We start from the raw sequence: 10,349 nt of genomic DNA, 5'->3' as shown, positions 1-10,349 counted from the left end.
CCCCGGGCGGGAGGTTCACCCGCCGCACCGCGTTGTACCCCACGTCCCATAAGGGGGGGCCCAGTTTGGAACCCTGGGGCACTCCGTGTTCGACCTCTCTCCAGTGCAGCGTACCATCCCGGCTCGTGTACAGCATCCACCTGCCATCCAGGAAGGCCCTGATGATCCTCTGCAGATACGGGGGGACGTTGTGGTGAACCAGCGCCCCCCGTACCGTTCCACGGGGCAGGGTGTTGAACGCGTTTGTAACGTCCAAGGAGACGCCCAGCGCCACCCCACCCCAGGACGTGGCTGACTCGGCGAGGGTGCGCACCCGCTGGATAGCGTCGATGGTGCTGCGACCCTCGCGAAACCCGAACTGGATGTCGGCCAGATCGGGGCCAGCGCTCGAAAGGTGGTGGACGAGGCGGTTTGCAATGACACGCTCGAAGAGCTTTCCCACCTCGTCCAACAGCACAATGGGCCGGAACGCAGCGGGAGAATCTGCGTGCCGTCCGTCCTTTCGGTGGAGGACCAGCCGCCCTTCCTTCCAAATCGAGGGGAACACCCCCTGCTCCAAAGCGGCGCACAATGGTAAAAGATTCGATTCTAGGTGGATAAAATTATTGTGGAATAATTTATAAGTTCTCGAGGGTTAGTAATTACAATCTCATTGTTAAAATACATATTTCTGTTATATTGAATGAATTGGAGGTGGAAATTATAATAAAAATATTTTTTTTTTCTTAAATTTATATATTTATTACTTATAAAAAGTAATGAACGTAAAAATAATTAAATTACTTAAATATAATGTTAAACATTATTATTATTATTATTAGTGTGGTTGAGGCTAGCCGGGCACTCAGTCCTTGTGGACCATTGTACCCGGGCCGCTAGGCATCCTCCTTACCGACTGTGCCTTGGCAGCTGGGCTTCTGTTGCAAAATTTAGAAGCGCCGGCACCAGGCCAGCCGAAATGCTTAAAGATGCGGGTTCCGAGGTCCCTAGGATTGATCCTCTCAGAGCCCTCAGCTCTCTGCATCTTAGAAATACGTGGAGAGGTGTTTCGTCCTCCTCCTCGCACCTCGGGCATTTCGTCTCCTCTATGAGACCCATGCGCGCGAGGTGATTCCTCGTGTACCAGTGTCCTGTCACTAGGCCCACGAGCATGCGTAGTTGCGCCCTGTCTAGGTGAATTAAGGTGTCACCCAGCTTCTCTGACGGTCCCTCAAGTAGGGCCCTCGTGTGTCTCATGCCATTAGCGTTATGCCAGAGCCTGGTGAATTCCTGGTTTAACCAGTCCTTAGCCAGGCCTTTCAACGCATAGGTTGAGACACCAATGGGGTACTCATGGCATGGTTGGGAGCTTGTCGCTCCCAGTCGTGCCAATTCGTTAGCCCTCTCGTTTCCTGGGATACCAGCGTGACCTGATACCCATAGCAGCTTAACTCTGTTATTCAGAGATAGCTGTCTCAAAGTCAGTGCACAGTCCTTGACTAGCTTCGACCTAATTTCCACTTTGTGGAGGGCTTTCAGCACGGCTAGGCTGTCACTGCAGATGTATATGTGTTTGCCTGTGTGGGCCCTTTCCAAATTATATTTGGCGCAGGCCCATATAGCAAACACTTCTGCTTGGAAGACCGTAACGTGGTGGCCCAGCTTGTGGGTCATTTCGACCCTAGGGCTCTTCCCCGCAATCCCGGCTCCGGTGTCGAATCCGGTCTTAGAGCCGTCTGTGAACCAGACCAGCCCCCCCGGAGTCAGAATGCCGTTTGGGTTCTTCAGCCATTCCTCTCTATCTGGGATGATTAGATCATATTCTCGTCTGTAGAGGTATTCCGTCTTGCAGCGGTCTCCACCGTGGGTCAGAATTGACTCTGATCCTGAATCTCTGAGGATTTCGGTGTGACCGCCGCCCATCGGGGACCATTCTTCAGCTTGGTGGAGGCGGATGGCCGCTCTCCAAGCCGTTGCCATCACTGTTAGATGGGGTGGCTTGATATCTAGCAGCGCACCCACTGCCATAGTGGGCGTGGTGGGAAGTGCACCTACTATCCCCAGCAGCGCTATTCTATGTATTTTTTCTATAACCCTTCTGTGTGTTCCCCTCTTCAAGGAGGTCCACCACACAATCGTATGTTATGATAGGTTCAAGGATAGCCTGGTATATCCACCTGAACACCCTTGGTTTGAGTCCCCATGTGGGGCCAAACATTCTGCCGCAGGCCCAGTAAGTCCTGATTGCTTTCTGGGTCTGCCTGTTCACATGGTTCTTCCAGGTGAGTTTCTTGTCTAGGATTACACCTAGATATTTAACCTCATCTGTGAGTTGTAGTTGCGTCCCAAAAAGGTGAGGAGCCTTAAAATAAAAGCGTCTTCTCCTTGTAAATAGGACCAGCTCTGTTTTGCTCGGATTAACCGAGAGCGAGTGTGATCGACACCAAGATTCTACGAGTATGATAGCCTTTTGCAATCTTCGCGCTAGATCCAGCGGGTGTCTGCCTCTGACCGTAATAGAAAGGTCGTCGGCGTAACCCTGAACCTCAAAGCCTTCCGTGGCGAGTATACGTATGAGTTCGTCAACCACGAGGGTCCACAGCAGGGGGGACAGGACTCCTCCCTGCGGGCAGCTCCTCGCGACGTCAGCCCTCACCGTCTCCTCTCCCAGGCTTGCTATGGCTGTTCTGTTCGTCAGCATGTTGTGGATCCATCTTACGACGGAGTCCTTAATATTATACCTCCTCGCGGCTTCCAGAATGGCATCGTGGGGTGTGTTGTCAAAAGCCCCCTCGATGTCGAGAAAAATGCAGAGGGCGGATTCACCGTTCGACAGTGCGCCTTCAATAAAACCTACCAGTTTATGAAGTGCCGTCTCGGTGGATTTGCCGTTTTGATAGGCGTGTTGAGAGGGGTGTAGCTGTTTGTTGGCCAAAACCTCGTCTCTAATGTACCTATCAACCAGCCTCTCCAGCGTTTTGGGCATGAAAGAGGTGAGGCTGATGGGTCTGTATGACTTAGCTATGTCGTAATTGTCCCTCCCTGGTTTAGGGATGAACACTACCTTGGAGTGTCTCCAGGCTTTGGGTACATAGCCCTTCGCTAGGCAGGATTTGAAGATCTGGCCCAGGCGTCTGTACAGGTCCTCACCGCCCTCCTGAAGGAGTGCCGGGAAGATGCCGTCAGTGCCTGGGCTCTTGAATCTTTTGAAGGAGCTGATGGCCCACTTCACCCTGTCTGTGTTTATCACCTTCTCCGCAGTTCCCCAGTCCGCTGGAGCGGGGTCGGTGCGCGCCGTATCGCTACGACGACGCTCCGGACCCTCCGCTACTGAGCCTGGGAAATGTGTCTGGATAAGGTGTTCTAGTGTTTCTTTATGGTTGCCCGTCAGACTTCCATTTGGGAGTCGCTGAGACGATCCAACCCCGGTGAGCGGCCTGTTGAGAAGACCTTCCTTAACCTAGCAACTACAGGTAGAGCTTCGGTTTCTATGCAGAAGGTCTTCCAGGCTGTCCTCTTGCTGGTTCTTATTAGCTTTTTGTAAGCTTGCTGGGACGTTTTATAGCTGTCCCAGGCTGGCTTCGTGTTTGCCTTCATGGCTTTGTTCAGTAGTCTTCGGGTGTCCTTCCTGGCTTGTTCCACCAGGGGACCCTTTTGCTACTGCTTACAATTTTGGCGGGGCAGGCGGCTTCGTAGGCTTGAGTAACGGCGGAGCTTAAGTGCTTCACCGCTTGCTCAATTTCGCCTACGGTCCTGGGACGCTGACAGTGCCCCTTAAGCCTCCCTTCCAGGCCCTCTCTATAGAGTGCCCAGTTGGTGGCCTTTGGGTTTCTGTACGCTTCTCCAGTGCCGCCTTCCCTGTCGCCTTTTAAGTTGAAAGTAATTAGGCGGTGGTCCGAGAGTGTGCTTTCATCTCGAACCTGCCAGTGTTTGGCAACCTGTGCCACCTTTGCGGAGCCCAGGGTCAGGTCGATTACCTCCTGTCTGCGGGAGGTGACGAAAGTGGGGGCGGAGCCTTTGTTAAGGATCTCCAGACCCGTGGTAGCGAGGTACTCTAGCAGTGCTGTGCCTCTGCCATTGGTATTGGTGCTGCCCCATACGGTATGGTGCGAGTTGGCATCGCATCCGATCACCAGGTGCAGACCGTTATTTGCGCAGTGGCCTATCAGGGCTCTGAATTCCCTCGTGGGTGGAGGGTCCTCTGAGTCATATGGGAGGTACGCCGAGCAGATCACCAGCTCAGACGTATTCTCTCCGAGGTTAAGTTTGACCTTAACCGCTGAGAGATCCGCTGTGCAGTATTCGTTTAGTTTCAGGGCCGTTATCTCCTTCTTGACGAAGATACAGGCCCTGGGTCTTGTAGATGGGGCGTCGTAGTAGAGTGAGCCGCATCTCATATCGAGCCCTCCTACGCGTTCCTTGGAGATCCAGAGGGGCGCATAAAATTCACCTTTGAGGGGGGCCCCTCCCGGAGCCTCTCCCTCTCCTATCTTTCTTACCGGCCCTCAGGGTGTGAGGTAGGGTGCGTTGAACGCCCCTTTGTATTCCCATCAGACCGATCCTCTTCGTAGCTTCCGCCAGAGTTGGCCTTCCCCTCGCTGGCCCCGCCCTGGGTAAGTATCTGCCCGGCGGGGCGGTTGGGCAGGTTTCTCTCGGCCGCTGCGAGGGTCCGGCTTCCTCGCCCTTTTTTTCCACCTCGAGGGGTGGATCGGCTGTGGTGGGGGTAGGAGGGGCATCTAGGAGCGTCTCCTGCGACTGCGCAGGTTCCCCTTCCTCTCCTCCCATTCCATAATCTTCTCCGCCCTCGGTGACCGGGGCCTTCTTTCTGTTGTTTCGGGTCCTCCGCGGGCCCAGCAGGTCCCTACCTAAAGAGGGCCCTTCGCATTCCCACGTGGACCTCGAAACCTAATCTTTTTATGAGGCTATGTCAGGCCGGGTCAATTCCCAGTACTAGGGTGACCGAATTCGGCCCCTCCCTCCTGCTCCAGATCCTCCAGAGCCCGGTGCGGAGGCCTGGGTTTTGACCCTCAATGAGTCTCAGAATAGCCTCCCTTTTTGTCGGAGGGCCGGGGATGACGGTCAGCATCCTCCTCAATTTGGGAAGCCGCTGACCATCAATGACCTGGAGGTTTGCTCCCTCCCAGGGCTTTATGGCGGCTACAGTGGTTTTTAGCCACTCTATTGATTTTGCATCCGCGCAGGTGACTAGCAGAAGGCCCCCGCCGAACCGGCACTCGTCAAAACGCGGCATGGTGTCCCCTTTGGGGGTCCCGTACAGCGCTTCCACGATCGCCCGCTCGATGTTGGAGCCCTGCTTGTAACTGTTTTCTTTGCTTTTTCTACTTCGCGGATTGGTTATTGGGTGGCGGAGAATTTGGAGGTTGTCTGAGAAGAAACGGAGATGATTAGCTGGTAAAATCTACTTATATATTCTGATTATCAAGGATACACTCAGGTAATACGTAAGTTGTTATAACGCCGATATTCTTTTAGTTTACAAAACGTAGTACGCCACTCCTGGCTCGTGATCTACTTCTCCTAGACGCGATGATTTTAACTTTACAAAAACGCGGTACGCCACTCCTGGCTCGCTATCTTTTTAATTCTTCCAGCTCCTTTTAGATGTTATTTTTATTGTGCGTTAGAGTCGTTATCAAAACGATAGGAGGTCTGGCCCTGGCGGGATAGAGTCCCATATCGCTGACCCACACTAAGCACCATACGAGCAGTGATGTCCAGGAAACATCCAGAGGCACGTTAGTGGTCTCTTAGAAATTTCCGGTATCAGTAATTCGTGTGGAGCCGTGCTCGTCTCACACACACTTCAAATTTTGAACTATTTGTAAAGTAGGAGTTGAAAGAATCAATTAGATGATTTGTTTCGTTAGGCGAGAAATGCTACAAATTGGATTAACTGGACACTATCCCTTAGAACGACTAGGAGGGTTCGGCAGAGCACAGTTTTGTGATCTTGACGTTAACTCCGTCACTAATGGATAGTAACCGTGACTTTAATGATGTATTACTATATGAAAAGAAACTATTTTGACTTTACAAAACGCGAAGCACGAATCCCATGCGCCACGAACCCAGGAGTCACAAACTGAGTCGCGGCACTGCTTCACGGAATTTATTTCACTGGTGTTGATGTGAACAGAAATAAATGTAACCGAGAACTTAGATGGAGTTAAATTCTATAAATTGACTACCACGACGAAACCTTGGTTATTCGCGAATGTGGGTCCTTGAAGCAGTGCCGCGGCTCAGTTTGTGCACGCGACTCCTCGGTTTGAGGCGCATACACGAAGATAGTAGATCGGCAGTTTGACGATTGTACTAAGTCGGTTTGACTCGTCCTCGTGTATCGTTTCTCGCCCAACGGACCCTCGTCTTACGCGTGTTAACGCTAGTGCGTTCGAACGCAGAGTGCCTGCTCATCGATCCCGCATCGACCTCCTTCGATCGATCCTAGGTAGGGATCGATACCGTGTGGGGATCGATGCGCACGCATCCCAGGCGAGTGGGAATCATCGTCACTTAAGGGGTATACCCCTACTGGCTTGGATACTTATGTAACATATACGGTTACATGCTCTTCTGAGAGTGTTGCCGCTGGATAGTTGGCCGGCGCTATGGCCAGCCTCCTCTCCGTCGTCAACGCCTCCTTGTAGGTTACCGGCGACGGGAACACCTTCTGTCGCCATTTCGCTAGAGGTTGGGTGTTTGGGGATATGGACGGCCGGGACCTTTTGAGCCCCTTTCCGTCCGCTCCCTTATGGCCTCCCTTTGACGTTCCCGCGATAGGTTGCCCGATTGCCGAGCCTCCCTTCGCGGTCGCCGTCGCTGGGGCCTTTCCAGCCTCGTATTTCTTGTCCGTGGGGACAGTCCCGTCAGAGTTCCCTTCGCGAGCTGTACGCTCCCTCCGGGCCCTCTTCCTGGCTGCCCCACAGCGTTTCATCTTCCGCCATGCTTCCGGGTCCAGAATAGGGATTTCTCCCTGTACGTCCCCGGTTACATTGGAGGAGAGCTCTTCATCGAGCGTGAGCGAGTCTAGGGCTGGCAAGGCTATAGCTTCGCCCGTCTCAGACGCGCTCCTGCTTGTGTCGCTCGTCAGCGGTGCTTCGGGGGTGGTGCCCAAAATTGGGCCCCTTAACCCTTCCGTCACACCGCTTCCGGGCGCGTATTCGTTAGAGTCCGTGACTGTTCCTGTCACGTCTCTGTCTGTTTGTTTTTGTGTTGGTGTTGTTTTTGTTTGTTTAGTAATGTCCATATAGATCCCACGAGTGGTCGGGAAATAAAGGTCCGCCCCTGCAGAGCCCGCTTACAGGGGTAAGGCTAAATACAATGGGGGTGCGCCTGGTACCCCAAGGGCATCATTCGAGACACCATTACCCCGGTGCCATCCAACTCTCGGCACGATAGCTTACACCTTAGCTTGGGGAGCTGGTCCGCGACGGGGCTTTAGTTCTCCGCCGAGGGTTTTTAGGCCTTCAGGGATCCCTTATAGCACCCGCTGGCCAGAGCACTCCATAGACGCTCCTTTCCCGTGTCCCGGTCACCTGAGGCGAGCCGTTCTGCGGTACTCGGGGTCCACTTCACGCACCTGGTCGTCCTCCTATCCGCCACCCGGAGACGCGCTCGGTTGGGGCTCAGCCTGGATCGACCGGTGGTCGTCCTGGTTCCCCGCGCCCCTTTCGGGGGTTAGGGCACTCCGAGAATGTTAAACATACTATAATTTAATGTATACTATAATTAAGAATTTAACGGAATTATAAATTTATCGCTATCAATCAGTGATTCATTATAACTAGAATCACTGTCCCCAATATCATGTTCACTACTGTTAAATCTGTCAGAATCAGTTAATAGCGAAAAGACTTCAGTTGATAGCTTCGAATTTGACTTAATTGTTTTTTTTCTATGATTATTTGCAAAAGGGTCAGAGGAAACCAATAGCATCTGAAATATATCTCTCATTGTGCACTCCCGTGAAAATTTTCTACTATTTCCTTCTCTATATTTTTTTATTTCTTTATGCCTACACTCCTGTGCCTCCTCGGAGAGCTGACCAATTGGGTAGCAAAGTATTTTTAATAACGTCAGAGCCATACACAAGTAATTTATGGACGGTTGGTGGGAGGAGATACCAAGGATATAATTGTACAAATTTTTTTAATGTGTCTGTGGCATATTTTTCGAATTTATCTGCATTTACTTCATATCCACATGAAATAGCTTGTAACAATATACAAAAACGGGTTATTAAATTTTGATCTATGCCTGTTATGGCACTTGATTGCACTGGATTTTCAAAAAATCGACGAGCCGTATTCCCGTCATTTGAAGTACCATAACCAGGCTTCACAATATCAATTAGCAGACCCATTTCAGTCCAAAATCTCTTCTGTATTTTGTCCTTTCGTTTTGCTACTTTTTCTTCGTTCTCTGATTTTATTGTTTATTGTTTGATTTCTAAACGATATGAAATTTTTAACAAGCACTCAAAGCATCGAATTCTCGTGTGCAGAGGGGATAGTCCGAACCTGTAAGTTGTTGGATCGATCACGACCGAGGATGTAGCTGAGTTAATCGATTTATTCATATGACGTGGTCCACATCCGCATGTAAAACATTTTTGGGTAGACATATTCATCAAACTGTTACAAATTTTACCATCAACCATAGTAAAAACGAGAATTGGTTTTATTTCGATTGGTTTCGCTGCTATCATTAATTTTGTGGAAGTTAATGTTTTTATTGCATCTTCTATTTTTTTTGTTTCAGCTTTTTTTAGTTCAGATTTTTCAGATTGTAATAGTAATTTTATTGGCCTGCAAAATCTAGTGCTCGATGGTGTCGTGTATTGCCATAATATTAGTTTATTACCATCTTCTGTATAATACATTTGTAATGGTACTAATGAGACAACAAACATCCAGCTGTCTTCTGATTTTTCATTGGATTCTTTGAACCGTTGTTTACACTTACTCATGCCAGAGGTACCATCACATCCCCATTTGAATATAATTTCAATATCACTCAGTTTGTCTTTTGCGTGGTGTAATACTGGTTATTGTACCTTACAAATTCGTTTAATGGTATGGTCAATGATAGATTGTAACGGCACCTCAGCAGAAATTTCCGTAACTTTAATTTCGTCCGGATAGCATTCCTTTTTTGCTTCGAGAACAAAAGCATACGAAGGAAACGCATTAAAACCATGCATTTTTAAACGTTATTGTACCGCCTCATATGCCCGTTTCGTCATTTTCTCATCTAAAAATGCAGCTAGTGCTTCTTCCTTATTAAGTTTTTCTGGTTTAGCCTGTGAAGTTTGAAAATTCTTTTTCATTCGTTTTACCCTTCGCCCTTCAGGAGATCTACATGCTGCTGTTTTCACTAGAAAAGCAGCATCACGCTTTCCTTCCGATGTTAAACTTACTTGTGCAGCATACACAATTTCGTCATTACTATATGTTTCTAATAATGATTGTATTCGGCGTTTTTTGGTTTTTTCACTTCCTTCATGAAATATTTTTCTAGGGCGACCAGGACCTTTAGATGTTGAAGGCTGCTGTTCAGTCTCACTTTTTTGTAATTCAGGAAAGTATGTGAAACCTTCCAACCACAACGAATTCTTTTTTATAAATTTTTCTTTTACGCGGTGGCTCTTCGTCCATTTTTGGGACATAATATAAGCTAATTTTCTAATACGGTCCATTATAACGGTTTCCATATTCTCTCGAACATCATTAATATTAAAATAATTTAAAACATGATAAACAAGTTGTGAAATTTTCGCCTCTTTCTTCGATTCGTTCAGCCATACATCGAACAAGTGTTTCCGCGAAATTGCGTATGCACCTGGAATTGATAATTTCTCGGTAAGGTGCAGAATGTACCAGCTAATTTTTCTTGGGCATTGTTAAGTAATTCATATAGAAACAATATAAAACAGTTATACAGCTTGAGCATGCTTGAGTCGAGATATAACCTTATATTACTTTTCACTGAGTAAAAAAAAGGAAATGTGCATTAATTTTACATTTACTTACCTTCCATTTTGTTCCTTGTAATAAAAAAATTCACTTTATATAACTATTTCAATTAATAACACGTTTGTGTTGTTGCGTGTTTATTACCATGGAGAAATTGGCCTCCAGCATACACTGCAGTTTCAGACGTTTGGATGGTAATAATGGGTGAAACAAAGGAAAGACTGAGATATTATTATTGAAATTATTTATTTCAGTATATATGTTAATACATCATTCCATTCAAATCCATTTTCAATTAATTCAGAAATATCATTTTTGTCCACCTAGAATTAGAAATTTTACCACTGTGCGGCGCTGAAGAGGCGGCACAGC

General features: G+C 48.5%; 2 protein-coding genes across 2 annotated transcripts; both read right to left on the bottom strand.

Moving 5' to 3' along the window:
* Nucleotides 1-888: 888 nt before the first annotated feature.
* Nucleotides 889-2,007, bottom strand: LOC114881941. Its single transcript, XM_029198826.2, has one exon. It carries the CDS (start codon nt 2,005-2,007, stop codon nt 889-891), a length of 1,119 nt encoding a protein of 372 aa, XP_029054659.2.
* A 1,577-nt stretch (nt 2,008-3,584) lies between these two features.
* Nucleotides 3,585-4,376, bottom strand: LOC123989171. The gene has a single exon (XM_046289848.1). It carries the CDS (start codon nt 4,374-4,376, stop codon nt 3,585-3,587), a length of 792 nt encoding a protein of 263 aa, XP_046145804.1.
* Nucleotides 4,377-10,349: the final 5,973 nt, after the last annotated feature.

This window comes from Osmia bicornis, unplaced genomic scaffold (genome assembly GCF_907164935.1).
Source record: "Osmia bicornis bicornis unplaced genomic scaffold, iOsmBic2.1, whole genome shotgun sequence".
In the NCBI taxonomy this organism is placed as follows: domain Eukaryota; kingdom Metazoa; phylum Arthropoda; class Insecta; order Hymenoptera; family Megachilidae; genus Osmia; species Osmia bicornis.
This window is presented reverse-complemented; position numbering and strand designations above follow the sequence as displayed.